Source organism: Eptatretus burgeri, chromosome 5 (genome assembly GCF_056783735.1).
Source record: "Eptatretus burgeri isolate ZD-2024b chromosome 5, Ebu_testis_v1, whole genome shotgun sequence".
Taxonomy (NCBI): Eukaryota; Metazoa; Chordata; class Myxini; order Myxiniformes; family Myxinidae; genus Eptatretus; species Eptatretus burgeri.
The window spans coordinates 35770730-35788415 of record NC_140965.1 but is presented as its reverse complement, the minus strand read 5'-3'; the positions used below and the strand labels follow the sequence as shown (position 1 = coordinate 35788415).

The 17686-nt window shown below is 42.5% G+C and overlaps 1 protein-coding gene across 3 annotated transcripts in view; it reads right to left on the bottom strand.

Annotated features, from left to right (window-relative positions):
* The window catches only part of LOC147026225 (uncharacterized), a 47738-nt gene that overhangs the window by 28715 nt on the left and 1337 nt on the right, over nucleotides 1-17686 (bottom strand). The window contains exons 2-6 of one of the 3 annotated variants that reach the window (XM_085881421.1): nucleotides 17249-17409; nucleotides 11720-13031; nucleotides 11246-11315; nucleotides 9987-10150; nucleotides 7743-8826 (exon numbers count right to left, since the gene is read on the bottom strand). In XM_085881421.1, the coding sequence (XP_085737547.1) occupies nucleotides 10005-10150; nucleotides 11246-11315; nucleotides 11720-12739 (1236 nt within the window). In that variant the 5' untranslated portion in view covers nucleotides 12740-13031; nucleotides 17249-17409 and the 3' untranslated portion in view covers nucleotides 7743-8826; nucleotides 9987-10004. The remainder of the gene's footprint in view (nucleotides 1-7742; nucleotides 8827-9986; nucleotides 10151-11245; nucleotides 11316-11719; nucleotides 13032-17248; nucleotides 17410-17686) is intronic. The other 2 variants (XM_085881425.1, XM_085881426.1) reach the window with 2 other exon arrangements.

Below are 17686 nucleotides of genomic sequence, written 5' to 3'. Positions count from 1 at the left end.
TTGATACATCTATGATCAACCAAGCTGCTGTTGTTGATACATCTATGATCAACCAAGCCGCTGTTGTTGATACATCTATGACCAACCAAGCTGCTGTTGTTGATACATCAATGATCAACCAAGCTGCTGTTATTGATACATCTATGATCAACCAAGCCGCTGTTGTTGATACATCTATGCTCAACCAAGCTGCTGTTATTGATACATCTATGATCAACCAAGCTCCTGTTGTTGATACATCTATGATCAACCAAGCTGCTGTTGTTGATACATCTATGATCAACCAAGCTGCTGTTGTTGATACATCTATGATCAACCAAGCTGCTGTTGTTGATACATCTATGATCAACCAAGCTGCTGTTGTTGATACATCTATGATCAACCAAGCTGCTGTTGTTGATACATCTATGCTCAACCAAGCTGCTGTTGTTGATACATCTATGATCAACCAAGCTACTGTTATTGATACATCTATGATCAACCAAGCTGCTGTTATTGATACATCTATGATCAACCAAGCTGCTGTTATTGATACATCTATGATCAACCAAGCTGGTGTTGTTGATACATCTATGATCAACCAAGCTGGTGTTGTTGATACATCTATGATCATCCAAGCTGGTGTTGTTGATCCACCTTTGATCAACCAAGCTGGTGTTGTTGATACATCTATGATCAACCAAGCTGGTGTTGTTGATACACCTTTGATCAACCAAGCTGGTGTTGTTGATCCACCAATGATAAACTGACCATATCTCCAAGGCTATTCATTGAAAGGAGCTGAAACTTGGATTATACATCAGACTATATCTAATTAATGGCTTTCGAAACAAATTTCACCGATGTGCCATAATTTTTGATAGTTTTTGCTTATTGGCTGTAAGCTTGAGTTGTGTTCTTGTGCGATACGAGTATGACATGGCGGTATTGTTAGAAGCAGAGACTCCTGCAGCAATCAAAGGAATAACAAATCTTTTTTTTATATTTTCGGTTGAGGTTTCCATTTATATTCATGGAGAGACCTCAGATTGGCTTCGGGTCCTCGAGGTGCAGGTATATACACGGCACAATGGCAACAAATTACTCACTTTTGCCAATGTGTGCTCAGGTGATGGAATAAACTACACGCCCACTGAGTGTGTGGTCGGAGAAAACCTCCACGTTCCTGGAAAGAATTAATTTTGAGAGAGCATGGGGTTGCACCCACCGACACAGTGAATGTAGACGGGAGGGACGGCCGGATTTACGACCCCCTCTACTCCGGGATGAGGATACAACTCCTGTTGTGCTGATTTACATTGTACTCAAACTTTTTGGAGCGACTTGTAAATCAGGAAGATCATTCTGTTCATCCAGTGACGACCCCTCCGTCAACCTACCTGTCCACAATTACCACTCATCCTCTCACCGATCGCTTGCTTTCATTGCCGGGTGTAGTGGCTTGCACCTATAATTCGGCTGCTCGAAGGCTTGGGTTGAGACACTCAATATGGACTGGTCCACCTACCCTGTGTCTCGCTATGTCGGACATCCATGCTCAGCTTGGTATCGACATGGGGAGTCGTGGGAAGCCTCATGCTCTCCAGATCTGCTCAGGAGGGATGACCCGACCCAGGCCGGTAATGGAGCATGAAATAATACATGGTGGCACCCAACCCTTTCAGCCCACAACATGGTCATGTGCCTCCCCTTTTAACCAACAAAATTATCAGATGAGATGGAAACATGTTTCTCTCCACCTTTAACCTGTAAATAGCTGCGTGTAAACAAGCTCGTCCTGAGATGAGGTAGTTATTTAAATTTCGCTCTGCACATCGCTCGTTGACTTTTCATTATTTAAGTTGGAATATCAAGCATTTGAACAAAAGGACAAAACAGCAAGAGCCAATACTTATGACGAGCAGAGTATCTACCCGATGGGTGATCTTGTTCCAAGCAAGCAATACGTTCTTATGATGCGTTCCTATATTTGGGCGGTGTATAGGCAACTGACAGCTACCTCAATCGCTCCCATCTATCTACAATTCCAGCAATCTCTGTGTGTGTGTGTGTGTGTGTGTGTGTGTGTGTGTGTGTGTGTGTGTGTGTGTGTGTGTGTGTCTGTCTGCGACCGCCATTTCTCGACAACCGCAGGTCCGATCTGATTGAAACTTGCCAGGAATATTGCCGGTGACCCACGGATTTTCAAGGTTTGATATTAATCGGACGAGCGGTTCCCAAGTTACGGCCATTTTATTGCTTTTTCTGTGTTGGAAAGGTGTATATATCACAGCTGAAGTGTCGTTCCACCTTATCATGCCATTTTTTCCCAAAGATATCTCAGAATTATGATAACAGCATATTAATAATAATAATAATAATAGCACAATAATTGGCAGTAATAAAAAGAATAACGTGATACAATGACCAATGTCTGTCAACCAATAACGACCTATATGTTGTCTGTCAACCAATAATGACCAATAACATCTGTCAACCAATGACAGGACACGGTGCTATGACGTCACAATTAATGTGTATTTCTTACTTACGAAATCTAAAGATTTCGTAAGTATATTGATGACTTCCGTCATCTGTTTGTGTGTTTGTTTGTTTGTGTGTTTATGTGTTTGTGTGTGTGTGTGTGTGTGTGTGTGTGTGTGTGTGTGTGTGTGTGTGTGTGTGTGTGTGTGTGTGTGTGTGTGTGTGTGTTTGTTTGTGTGTGTGTTTGTTTGTAGGCAAGATAACTCGAGAACGGAAGAGGCTACCAATGTCAATTTACACCACGTGATTCAGGAGGGTGGTGGCTAGCGCTGATTATATTTTGGTCAAAATCGGTCAAAGGTCAAGGTCACAGTGAGGTCAAACATTCGATTTTTTATGGTTTGGTACAGAATCATCGTAGAAACTTCTGGTTTGCGTCGCTACCTCCTCTAGAGACAGCTTTTATTAGACAAGGTCAGAGGTCAAGTTGACGATTTCGTAAGTACCAGTCTATGACTGCTTGTTTATTTATTTATTTTTTCACGATTGACGTCACAATTCTTCTTCTTCTTGATTTGGTATGACGTCACAATCGACGTTGGGGACCTGAGTATGTGCCTTTTCAAGGTTTGATATCATTCTTCATCCGTTTCAGCTGTTTCCCAAGTGTTTCCCAAGGTTTGAAAGCTGTTTTTTTTCCCAAGGTTTGAATTAATTGTTCAAATTATTAATTAATCCCAAGGTTTGAATTTTCCCAAGGGAAAGAGCTGTTTCCAAAGGGTTTGAAAGCTGTTTTTTTCCCAAGGTTTGAATTGATTGTTGTGCTTGGTAGACATTTGTGAATACATTTCCAGAGAGAGGGGCAAGAGAGGAGGAGGGAGAGAGGGGTGAGAGAGGGGGGCCAGAGAGGGGGGCTAGAGAAGGGAGGGAGAGAGGGGGGTGAGAGAGAGGGGGAGAGAGGAGGGGACGAGGGAGGGGGACAGGCCCAATTTATATAAATCAATTTATTTATCAATTTAAAATAAATCAATTTATTTATCCTACTTTTACAATCTTTATGAGGCATGAAACTTCTGGATGCTTCTTGTAAACAATCTTTAAAAACTGCACAGGGCACAGTCTTCGATGCACTCTCCCATTTGTTTTTATGCCTCTGCTGACGAAGTCACCGGTGGCATTATTTTTGGGTTGTCCGTCCGTCCATATTTTCCTCCATGCTAATTTTGTTTTCTCTGCAACCACTTATCCGATTGACACAAAATTTTCACCATAGGTGTGACTACTCCTGAAGAATGGTGTGATAATTATGATGTCATAGGTCACTTGGTGGGGCAACCATCTTGGAAAAAAGGAAAAACTTTGGACCTCTATCTCTGAAACCGCTCCTTGAAAAAAACTGAAATGTGGCACACGTGAAGTAATTCCCATGGGAAACAAGTGAGTTTTACCCTCGCCAGAGGAGGTATTGCATTTGGGTCTGTTTGTCCGCACAGAACTTTCGTGTTCTCCACAACCACTTGTTGGATTAAGACAAAATTTTCACCAGAGTGGTGACGATTCATGTATCATGTTTTAATGATAATTATGATGTCATAAGTCATGGGGTGTGGCAGCTATGTTTGGAAAATGAAAAACTTTGGACCTCTGCATCTCTGAAACCACACCAAGGAAAAAATTGAAATTTGGCAGATGATGTCATCTAATGTTAAAAATGATGATTTGATTTCATTTCCCGTGCCATAATTGTGCAGAATAAATGCTTCATTAGTGTTTCTATTCTATTTGGGTCAAAAGTTATGAAAAGTTTTTCGATAATTGGGCATGTCAAAATCCAAGATGGCAGCCAAACAGACCCCAAGACAAAACTAATTTTCTTTTTAACATCTAAAAATGTTAACGAGACACCTTAAGGATTCTAAAAAAGTATGTTTGCATAAGTACTCATGGGGGTGCGTGTGGGGCCGATTTAGCTGCCCCAGTTATGGAGTTTGGTACAACTTGAACATATGACGTCAATAATTAATGCTTGGGTAACACATTACCTAGGTATGATCGGGTGACACACAAACTTGGTGTGGTGAGGATGGAGGAACAGACGTACAGGTACTGTAGGTTTTAACTTTTAACCTCAGCAGCATACAAGTGATCGCGTTCTCTTTTGGCCTCATGGCTGTTTCTAAGGCGGTTGGTTATCTTCATATGAACTAGGTTTGCTTCAGAATCGTTAGAAGTTCCTCTTTGTGAGTTTCAAAGCTGATAACACATGATTGCCGAGCCCTTTGCCAGATTAACATGTTTTCCAAATGGCAGAGCCAATTTTTTTTACCCATCACATGAAGATTGGCAGCTTTCTTCAAATAATAATGTTTATGTACATCTTGAAACGTCTATCATGCAACGTTGCTTTAAAAAATATATTTGTTGAAATTCCCCCAAAACAAGGGTCAAAGCTACTCAACGTTTTTGGGTTGTATGCAGTACAAACTGGAGTCGATAACCACACTGACTCCAATCTGCCAATTCCCGAAAAACATTTTATCTCTGCTAACTCCCCTCTCCCTCTGTCCGATCCTCGCTCCACCCCCTCCAAATACATCACAGCACTCTCCTCCCACATCTCTCTATCCCTCTCCTTCCCTCTCCACATCCCTCTCTCCATACATACACCAGCAAATATCACCCATCGTTTCACGTTTTTTTTGTGTGCACTGTCGAGGATCATATGAGAGCTAACACAGAACGTACAACAATGGGAGCAGGAGACAAGCGGGGCAGGAGAGGGAAGGAAAAAAAAGTGTGGAACAGAGACATGAGGAGATCTGTGGAAGGGAGAGGAGTGGGGGCAATGTACACAGGGTAAACAAGATGGACACCACAGGGACTTTCAGGTCCTTACATGACAGGGACTTTCAGGAAGCAAAGCAGGGACTTTTTGAAGGAGGTGGGTTTGGTGTGGATTAGTGGGGGTAGAAAAGATCGTGGTTTTGGACAGGGTAAGATAAGAGATGGTGGTGAACAGCTGTTTTGAAGACCTGGAGGAAAGAGTGGAATTGAAGAGAGTGTGGTTGTTTGCTCCAGAGGTGGGGTAAAAAGAGGAATGAAAGAGTGAAGGTGAGCAGTGATTCTTGATGTTGGTAGTTTTACCAGAAGGGGGTTGCTGGCGGACCTTGAGCGCCCTCCAGAAATATGGATGGCGGGGGCGGGGGGGGGGGGAATCTCAAAATGAGCAGGGAGTGCGGGGCTGGAGAGGAGACGGTAGAAGATAGAAAGACCACGGACCTGCCTGCGGTGAGAGAGTGAGAGACCCAAAGATTCAGCCTCATCGCAGGAGATAAAAATCATCTGAAATGCCTTGGTTTTCACAGTGTGAAGCCAAGAAACGTGAAAAACGGGAGCACCAGCCCAGTGGGGAGAGCAGTACTACATCAAGCTGCAGATGAAGGCTTTGTATGTGGTCAGGAGCTCAGGGATGCCAAGGAATAACTTTGCTCAACGGAGGATGCCCAGTTGGTGAGTGGCTTTGGAGGCCAGCTTGGAAATGTGGCTTTCCCAGGAAAGATCATGGCACACAGTGAGACCCAGAAGCTTGAATTAAAGGACTTCTTCAAGAGGATTGTTGAGAAAGCAGATTGGAGGGAGAGGGGGGGCTTCCAGACAGGCCTTTCGGAGAGAGAATGAGAGTGTGAGATTTGTTAGGATTGAAAGATTTGTTCCATGTGTTGGACAAGCTTGTGATTTCATCCAGATCTGCAGTGTGAAGAGGCGGCTGCTTGCTGATATGAGGGGTGACAGATGGCATGGCAGAGGGTGGAGTCATCAGCAAAGAGATAAAGAGGATTTTACAGACTCTGAGAGATTGTTGATGAAACCAGAAAAAGAACAGGGCCCAGAACACTGTCTTGAGGAACTCCAGCCTGGACAGGAATAGCGGAAGAGAGAACTCCATTAAGGGCCACTCGTTGGCTGCGACAGGAGAGGAAGTCTGTGAGCCATGAGTGGAGACGTCCTTAGATACCAGAGGAAAATACTAAGAGAGGGGGCAGAGAGATGGGGGGGGGGGCGAGAGATGGAGTGAGGGGAGGGTGAGAGTGAGGGGGAGAGAGAGGAGGATAGTGGGGGAGGGGGAGGAGGGAGGAGCGGGCAGGAAGAAACGTGAAGAGAGAGAGACAGGTTAGAGACAGCAAATAAGACCAAGGCTTACCTTGCCGTGTTCAACCCCCCGGGGATCTTTGACTGGTCGAGGGTTAAACATGACCATCACTGCCGCGCCTCCACACAAAGCGGCATTTCCTGTGTGTTTTGTATTTTACGGCGATGGCCCCACTTCACACAGGAGCAGCTGAGGTTTCATCGGCTTGTACTGTGACCTCCTGAATCAAATAATATGGACAACCGACTGAAGTACAACACAATGATTGTGAAATCATGGGAACGGGATGGCAGAATGCAGTCATTGTTGATGTGTTTGCTTCTGGGTCTGGAATAATTGAATTGTGGAGGGTTGGATGCTGCAGTGAAATGAAAAATCAAGGTAAGAGAAACATGGAAAGGGACCTTCCTTCAGGTGTATCAATGAGAAGAGAAATTTCAAATAATGACAGTAAATGTTTGAAGGGCAGGATTTGAATTAGATCTTTGTTGAAGTTCTTCTCATTCAATCTGCAAGTGGGGTTCGTAAGCTGGTAGGAGTGAAGGATGAATGGAAAAAAAATGAACCCGATTTCTGATTGACCAAGTCCTTGAGTTGATGAGGTGGAAGGGTCTATGCTCACAGTTAAGGCTGGAGATGATTCAGAAGAATGTTTGAACTCAATGCAGATGATGGCATAACCTAAATTGAGGGCGAAAAAAAAAGTGAGACAATGTTGGAGTGTACAGTGATGTACACGGATGATGTACAGTGATGACGTCATGCATGATGTGGAGTAATGAAGTCACGAATGATGTGGAGTAATGAAGTCACGCATGATTGACATTGAAGTCACGCATGAAGGAAAGTAATGCAGTCACGCATGATGTACAGTTATGAAGTCACGGATGAAGCACAGTGATGATGTCAAGCAGTGAACACCAAGGGTTAATATCTGCAGTTCCCTTCATGATTGGCAATGATTGTTCAAATCAGGGAAGGACCTCACCTGCTTGATATATTCATTCAAATTATTAAATTATGCACACTCGGAATTATTAAGTTCTCGTCATGATATTTTGAAGAAGGACAAACATGGACACAAAAAGGATCCAGGTGATGAAATAAGTCAATCGAGTGTTTATCGTACCTTAGTTCTGGAGACTGTTCATTTGAAAAATCTTGAATCGGCCAACTGTCAGAGCCTGGTGTTTCTTTTTTACATTTCTGCACAGCTCATGTGGTGGAGTCATGAGAGAGTTACTCCCAAACATGGCATTCTCCTCTCCAGCGGACATGACTGTGACTTCTTCCTCTGCACTCACATCAACAAAAGGAAGTCAAAACCACTCAAGAGCATTGTCATCATAATCTCCATCATTGTCCTGCCTTCCAACACAGTCCTGGAATGAATCTCTCTCGATCTCTCTGTGCGTCTCCTTCTCCCTCGTTTTGTATATTTCAGTTCAGGTTTTATTTCACTTTTCCCTCCACTTTCACATCTTGATTTTCTTCATCACCAACTCCCACTGTGTCACCTTACAAGAGAATTGAGGCAATTTGGTCCATCGTTCCTGTGCCTTATCCAGAGCCCACAAATCTTCACTTGCTGTTCAAATTAAATGAACAAAACCTCATCTGATGACATAGAAGAGAACAAAGAAGGACTGCTTCATGGAAGGAAGCTCGAGTCACCCGTCACTCCTTGGAAGTGGGATCGTAAAAATTTGATTTTTCAAACAATTAATTTTATGGAACAACCAGGTGTTCACAATGACTTATTTATGGATACATTAACATTCAAACCAGACTTCCACCAATTGGAAGATTTGTTTGGTGCTTGTCTGGCTTTGAGTGAAGGAAAATATTCATTTGTTCTCAACACTTCTGAAGCACAGATCAAATGGGACACGATGGACGTGAATAACATGTAATTTAGATTAAGTTTGGAATAATTTGTAATGTAAGGTAAGATTCTTGGTAAATTACGTTCCAACCGGTAAGATGGTTTCTTGTATGGGGGAGGTGGAGGAGGGAACAGACGTCTCTTCTGAGAGGTCTTTGGAAAAACAATAAAAATATGAAAGATTAAACACAATGAAATGTTCATCAGTTTGATAACTTGTTCAGGATATGGCACAGAAGGAAATGCACTGAAAGAACAGGTAACCAGTGAAAAGGTGAATTAGTTGATGTCATCCAATCAAGGGGAGTTGACATTCTTATGATCTATCCTGTGTGGGGATGACCGTGTCAATAAGTTAACTTTCCCACTAAAATTATAATTACAAACATCTCCACAATTAAGGATATTCTTCATCAAAGGAAGTATTTACAGCAATATCAATAAAAACGATGATGTGCAGTAATGAAGTCACACATGATGTACAGTAATGAAGTCACACATGATGTACAGTAATGAAGTCACACATGATGTTCAGTAATGAAGTCACACATGATGTACAGTAATGATGTTACACATGATGTTCAGTAATGAAGTCACACATGATGTACAGTAATGATGTTACACATGATGTACAGTAATGAAGTCACACATGATGTACAGTAATGAAGTCACACATGATGTACAGTAATGAACTCACACATGATGTACAGTAATGAACTCACACATGATGTACAGTAATGAAGTCACACATGATGTACAGTAATGAAGTCACACATGATGTACAGTAATGAAGTCACACATGATGTACAGTAATGAACTCACACATGATGTACAGTAATGAACTCACACATGATGTACAGTAATGAAGTCACACATGATGTACAGTAATGAAGTCACACATGATATACAGTAATGAAGTCACACATGATGTACAGTAATGAACTCACACATGATGTACAGTAATGAAGTCACACATGATGTACAGTTATGAAGTCACACATGATGTACAGTTATGAAGTCACACATTATGTACAGTTATGAAGTCACACATGATGTACAGTTATGAAGTCACACATGATGTACAATTATGAAGTCACACATGATGTGCAGTTATGAAGTCACACATGATGTACAGTTATGAAGTCACACATGATGTACAGTTATGAAGTCACACATGATGTACAGTTATGAAGTCACACATGAGATACAGTAACAGTCACACATGACGTACCATGACGAAGTCATGCATGATGTCAAGCAGTGAACAACAAGGGTTAATATCTGCGTTCCCTTCATGATTGGCATTGATTACATGAATCAGGGAGGGACCTCACCTGCTTAATGTATTCATTCGAATTATTAAATTCTCCACACTCGGATTTAGTAAGTTCTCATCATGATGTTTTGAACAAGGAAATGACAGATTGACAAACATGGACACAAAAAGGATCCAGGTGATGAAATAAATCTATCGAGTGTTTATCCTACCTTAGTTATGACGACTGCTCATTTGAAATAGCTTGAATCAGCCATCTGCATGAGCCTGGCGTATCTTTTTGCATTTCTTGAGAGCTTATATGGCCGAGTGATGATTGAGTCACTCCCAAACATGGCATCCTCCTCTCCAGCAGGCATTACTATGACTTCTTCCTCTGCACACACATCAACAAAAGGAAGTCAAAACCACTTAAGAGCATTGTCATTATAATCTCCATCATTATCCTGCCTTCCAACACAGTCCTGGAATGAATATCTATGAATCTCTCTCTATCTCACCCTCGTTTTGTATATTGGTTCATGGGTGCCAGCAGTGACCACTATTTTCGTTGTGTCTGTCTGTCTGTCTGTCTGTTTGTGACTCTCTCCAGAGCATAGCTCCATGACGTTTGATGCGATCTTAATGAAACTTGGACACAAGCTAGATATCATGGTCAAGTTGTGTCTTTTTGTATGAGGGGTGTCCCACACCCCTTGTGGGCAGAGCCACGCCCACTTGAACTTTTTTCTCGATTTTTTTTCTCGCAATTTCATTTCCCAGAAGCTGTGCGTAATGTCCATAAGTACAACATATAAAAAAATCCGATTTGATTTGGTCAATTTTGACGGAATAGATAGGTTTTTTACGGTCGGGCTTCCTCAAAAGCTTCCACTAACTCAATTGTACCTATCGTGGCATTGTTCAACAATGTCCGCGAACCATCGTCGCCTCCCGGCTACTTTCAGTTCACGTTTTATTTCACTTTTCCCTCCACTTTCACATCTTAATTTTCTTCATCACAAACTCCCACTGTGTCACCTTGCAAGAGAATTGAGGCAATTTGGTCCATCATTCCTGTGTTTTATGCAGAGCCCACAAATCCCCACTTACTGTACAAATTAAATGAACAAAACCTCATCTGATGACATAGAAGAGAACAAAGATGGACTGCTTCATGGAAGGAAGCTCGAGTCACCCGTCGCTGATTGAAAGTGGGATTGTAAACATTTGATTTTTCAAACAATTAATTTTATGGAACATCCAGGTGTTCACAATGACTTATTTATGGATACGTTAACATTCACACCAGACTTCCACCAATTGGAAGATTTGTTTGGTGCTTGTCTGGCTTCGAGTGAAGGAAAACATTCATTTGTTCTCGACACTTCTGAAGCACAGATCAAATGGGACACAATGGATGTGAATAACATGTAATTTAGATAAAGTTTGGAATAATTTGTAATGTAAGGAAAGATTCTTGGTAACTTACGTTCCAACCGGTAAGATGGTTTCTTGTATGAGGGAGGTGGAGGAGGGAACGGGCGTCTCTTCTGAGGGGTCTTTGGAAAAACAATAAAAATAAGAAAGATTAAACACGTTTATATGTCCATCAGTTTGATAACTTGTTCAGGATATGGCACAGAAAGAAATGCACTGATAGAATAGGTAACCAGTGAAAAGGTGAATTAGTTGATCTCATCCTATTAAGGGGAGTTGAAATTCTTGTGATCTATCCTGCATGGGGATGACCGTGTCAATAAGTAAAATTTCCCACCAAAAATATAATTACAAACATCTCTACAATTTATGATGTTCTTCTTCATCAATAGGAAGTATTTACAGAAATTTATATTAAAGATTAAATGCCCAAATTTATTTCAACTTAATGTCTTCATCTTGGGGTTTGCTGTATCTCTCCCCACAATGTTTCCCCAACATCTCCAAAGTACTGATGGATGCTTACCTGTTGAAGGTCCTGAATGTGGTGCGGCCCTTCAACACCATGCTGCTTCTGCTGCTGTTTCAGTCTTCGATCAGAGTGAGGCCTCTGTTTCTGCTGGAACCCTTGAACAACTTGCTGTGTCAGCTGTTGCTTGTCATTCCACTGTTGCTTGTCAATTGCTGTTGCTTGCAATTTACGATCAGCAATTTTTTGCACATGTTCTGCCTCCTCGACATCAAGACTTGCTTCTGCCTCCTCTTTGGTCTCGTCGGATTTCTGAAAGGGGTTCTCGAGTTCTTCATTCCTTACCGTCTCATTTTCCTGTTGAACTTGTCTGTGCTTTTCTTGTTCGAGTAGTTTCTGCTTTTCCTGTTCTACTCTTTGCTCTTCTTCCTCTGTTCGTCTCTGCCTTTCCTGTTCTTGTGGTTTTTCCTTCCTGTCCTCACCTTCCCACACCTTGAGTTCGCGTGTGCGCACATCGTTTTCCCTCTTAGTAATCTCCTGCTCCAGCTGATGTACCTCTTTTTCTCGACGGAAGAAGTCTTCCTCTTTTATTTTTTTTGTCTCTAAGAATTGCTCTTGTTGCCGACGCTCCTCCTCTTCTCGTCGGTACATCACCCTCTGCAATTTCTCAACCTCCTTTTCTCGTTCTCTAATCTCTTCCTCTTGACGGCACGTCTCAACCTCTCGATGTTTTATTTCCCGTTCTTTTGACCTGTTCCTTTTTTCAAACTGTGCCCGTTTTCCCCGCTCCATTCCCTCATGTTGAATAATCCTGTTCTCCAATTCATTGACCACGTGCTCACTCTTTAGCACCTCTTTCTCTTTTTGTTCGATCTCAAGGCATCTTCGTGTATGTTCTTGATACACGGATTCCCTCCATCGTACAAATTCCATGAGTTCTCTCTGATCTTCTTCCTCGATTCTCCTCCACTCTGAAGCGTTTTTTTTCTTTTGCTCTTCATGTTGTTTTTTAATTTGCTCCTCCACATCTTTTTTCCTCAATTCCTCTTCCTTGTTTTTCCTCTGCTGTTCTTTCATGATTTCTTTCTCTTTTCTCCATTCCTTTTCCTCATGTTTGTTGCGTAACTTTTTCCTGAATCGCTTGCTCTCCGAGCTGAACTATCAGCTCTCTTTCTTTTACTTCTTCTTTTCGGTGCAATTTTCACCCCTTTCCTGTAGTTTCTGTTTCTCTCTCTGCCACAACTTCATTCTTTCATTCTCCTGTTCCTTCACATTTTGCATGTCCACTGCTTCATTTTTTGGAAGCTCCTCAAGAAACGGCTGCTCTTTCTTTCCCATGATCTTCAGTTGTGTCCGGCCACATCGAAAACTGCAAGAAACAAAGATAATACTTGTCAGTTTGAGCTTAAAAGAATGACAGTATCTATTATATAATGTGAAGTGTGGTGTGGTGTCTGTTCTTACATGGTCTGTTCATATAACTGTCTGTTCTTGTCACCTATAACCAACTCATCCACATAGTTTTGTCATAATCCATCCATAACCTTTTGAGATATGGTGCTATCTGTCGTTTTTTTGCCTTTTCACTCAATGGTGAAGAATCACTCAAAAAATTCTCAGATCTGGATCTTCTCTCAAATCTAATAACATTGTCCTTGTCAGATACGCATCCCGTCCACAATTTTTTTTTTTCCGAATCCATCCATAACTTTTTGAGATATCCTTTTCACAGAGAAACAGACAAACAACCAGAGAAGGGTGAAAGCACAACCACTGCCCACCTTTCGTGGCAGAGGTAAAAACGTGTACATTTAACATTGTGACCGAAAAATAACGCTTAATAATAAACTTCCAAGAGATCCATTATAAGATGATGAAAACAAAAACTGCCAGGTTGGCAACCATTGTACAGGTTTGATTGGCTGAATAGTGTCTTCCTGTGTTGAAGTTCCTTGGAAGGGAAGTCATTAATTATACATTGTGAACCATGGTGTCTGTCTCCCATTGTCTGTGCGTTCGTCTGTCTCCCATTGAAGGCGGTCACTTTCCATTCTGTTTTTGAAAAGCTCAACATTCACTTTTGAAATGATGGAAGAACAGACATGAATAATATTAAGTTCAAATTTTATTTTACAACCAGGATATTTTTCCCTTTTGAGACAAACTGCACCTCCGTCGCCTGAAGTTGCATCACCATTCCGTGGAGGGCCGTTTCAGTAACTGAGAGCTTTGGGTTTGAGTGAAACCAAGAGTGCAACACAAATAAGCCTTTCAAAATCCATAAAAGAATTTAAATTTGTCAATTAACTTAAACTTTCCCCATCATTGGGGATGGATACTTTTCCTCGTAAGGTACAAAGCAAAAAATACGTGATTTTGGAAAAGATGAAAATCATGTTTACTGAGGAACAAAAACGGAGAAGACTTTGTGAAGATTAAGAAACATGGAAGAAGAAATAAACCAAATCTGATCTCCTTTGAAAGGCTCAAACATGTTGATGAGATGCTCAATGTTTCAACAAAATAAAGACCATCTAAATATAATAGAGCAAGTATATGTCCAGCCATTAACCCACGTGACTATGTACGGTGTACACGATACAAGGTGGGCAAGAAATAACTGACACATTTTAAAACTTACACAGAATTCGAAAAAATGTTCTTCTTGATATTGTTTTCATTTCAGATTATGAAGGACCCTGGCAAGTCAGATTTACTGAGATGGTCGAATGGACAAATATTGGGAGAAAAAGAATCCTGGAGCTGTACTTTAAGTGTGTTTCAATCATTGAGGTTCAAAGAGTTCAAAATAATTTACGTCAACAAACATCCTTTCAGGAATATAATACTCTCATGAGCCAAAATAAAAAATTGTGAAACTACCAGTGCACAAGCCACATCTCCTCCATGTCGACTCCTGCACATTCATACACCTGACAAGATTACATTTGTGCTTGACGCTGGATATATATACACACACACACACACACACACACACATGTACAATGTCAAGGCTCAAATAAGAGCGAACACACAGAAGCAGGGAATTTGAAGGAGGTGGGCTTGGGGTGGATTAACGGAGGTAGAAAAGATCATGGTTTTGGATGGGAGGAGATAAGAGGTGGTGGTGAACAGCTGTTTTGAAAACTTGGAGGGAAGAGTGTGTGGGAGTTTGTTGCAAAGGCAGGAAAAGAAGAGGAATGAAGGTTGGCATTGATTATTGGGGGGCTGCTGGTGGACCGGGAAGGTCCTGCGGAAATATGGGTGGGACAGAGAGCAGACAGAGCATTGGGAGGGGGGCTGCGAGGTCGGAGAGGAGATGGTAAAAGACAAACTTGGTGGGCAGGTTGGGTATGTAATGAGGAAGTATTAATTTTGCTTATGGTGAAGATCGAATCCGGATCCAGATCGGAGAATTTTTTCGTGATTCTTCACCATTGTGTGACAGAGCTAAACAGATATATTGTTGTTGGCCAGGGGGTCGGTGGCGAGGAACGGCCGCCAGGTGGAGCAGTGGAGCTGTCCCCCACCGAAAACCCAGAATTTAGGTCGTGACTCTCAGAAAACTCCAAAGGTCACGGGTCACAATGAAAGTGATCACCAATTCTCTCATGGCGTGGGGTTGGGTTAATCGCCAAATTTCAATATACCTAAATACCCACGTTGTCAAATTACCGGAGAAGTCACACCCTCAACTGACTCTGTCGAACCGGGTCGCTCTTGCGACCTCGGTCGGGTGTAACTGAGCGGAATTTCCAAAGTGCGTCGGTCCAAACGACAACTTACAGCCCAATTGGCTGACTGCTTCTCAAGCACCAACCATGCTGGGTCAATGGAAGAAAACATGGGCAACAAACTGGAACATTTAACAAGAGGGTTTATGTATAAGGGAGGGAGACACAGAGCAGACTTAATCACGAATAAATTGCAATGTATAATGAAAAGAAAACACTTAAAGAATTATACTTAAGGACGGGGCCCACGGACACACACACACACACACACACACACACACACACACACACACACACACACACACACACACACACACACACACACACACACACACAATGGACCCCGTCGGGTCTTTATTCGGTCCTCCAGCCGAGGAGGATAGTTGAGCTGGGGGAACAGAGCCTGGCCGGGTACCTTTCCGCCTCGTGCGGTCACACCGACTCCAACCCACCACGGTGGGACTCGAACCCACGACCCTGGCTGCTTGACCACCACTACCACGAGGAGCCCCGCCAAAGACCGCAGACCATGATCGTGGATGACCATGACAACAGACCAAAGCAATGGCCACGATGACCGCTGTACTCTCCTCCTGACGACCACTCTACTCTTCCCTTTCACGAGGTCCAAGGCATTTTTTTCCCTCCCACTCGCCTCCTGATTGGACGGTGGCGAACATCCCATCTGGCTGGGTGGGGCCGCCCTGAGGTAACTCGTCTCTGGATAGATCAGGGGCGAACATCCAATCTGGCTGGGCGGGGCCGCCCTGAGGTTACTCGTCTTCGGATTGGTCAGGGGCTTCTGAGGTACTCCTATCCCTAATTGGTTGGGAGGCACACCCATCTCGCTGGGCGGAGTTGACCTCATCCCACCTAAGCCCGTGGTCCCGAACACGTGCATAATGGCGATGATGGAGCGAAGGGGAGATTTAACGTAAAAAAAAAAAACCTGACTTTAAAGAAACCCGCAGCGCACACTTGAAATTATCCCATAAGACAGAAGGATGGGACCCTGACTATAAACACGTGCTTATCGAAATAACTGAACTGCGGGGAATGCTGTCTGTGTGCAAATGGCTGCCAGATTCGTAACAATATTAGCACGATATTTTAAGTAAAATTATGCATGGATTCGGCCAAAATTTGGTGGATGAGTTGGTTATGTGATCAGAACAAGCTGATTAAATTTTAGTTCAGGTCTGAATCCAGATCCGGCCTATCAGTGGGATACAAAATGTAAACGAATCAGCCTTGCGGGGGAATGCGCTCCACCAAATGCCTGTCGAATTTTTTCTGTTAATCTGACTTATTCACATTTTATCTGAATTTTTTAGTTTTATCACTTTGGAAGAGTTTGGGAAGACTATACATTACGTTTGATTTGAATCATCAAGAAATAAGCTCAGGTGGCATCAAAATGTGGAAACTTGGGAGGGAGAATACTTTTGTTGGCCACTGCATAATCGGAGCCATACATGTATCGTCTTGACCCCTCAATACCTTTAAACCCCTTGACACCCCGAAGACCCCTTAACACCCCATTACACTCTCAAAGTCCTCTAAGATCCCCAAGAACCTTTAGAGCTCGAAGTCCCATTAAAATCCTTGAGATCCGTAAGGCCCCTCATGACCTTTAAGACCAACCCTCCCCCACCCCCCAAAAAAATACTTTAAGACACCGAAGACCCCCAAAATCCTAAAGACCCCCCCTCCACCCAACCACGACCCTTTCTATCCCTTCATCATTTCGTACCCTTTAGACCCCACAGACCGTTTAGATATTTACACCCCTTACACCCCTTCTGGATGAAGGAATTATCATATTGATGAAAACATCACCTGTGTTCCTTACCAGTGAATGTGGGCCTTTTTTCTGTGCCTCTTCTGTCGATTGAACCAGGACGATGGTTCAAATGACGTAACCATGACAAATGCCAAGATGCCAATTGCGACGACGACCATGTCACGAACTTTGGAAACCATCGTTTCCTCCATTGCGTTTTTCTGGAAAATCTATTGACATGGAAAACAGGGCAGGGAGTGGAGAAAAGTTTATTAGCCCATTGCTCGTGCAGCAGAAGACGGTTTTGCAATCGTGTGTGTGTGTGTGTGTGTGTGTGTGTGTGTGTGTGTGTGTGTGTGTGTGTGTGTGTGTGTGTGTGTGTCTGTCTCTGTCTGTCTGTGTGTGTCTGTCTGTCTGTCCAGTCCATAACTTTTTCCATTTGAAATTTTTTCATCAAATTTTCAACAAAGCTTTATTCTTAGAATATTGGAATATGTATAAAAAATT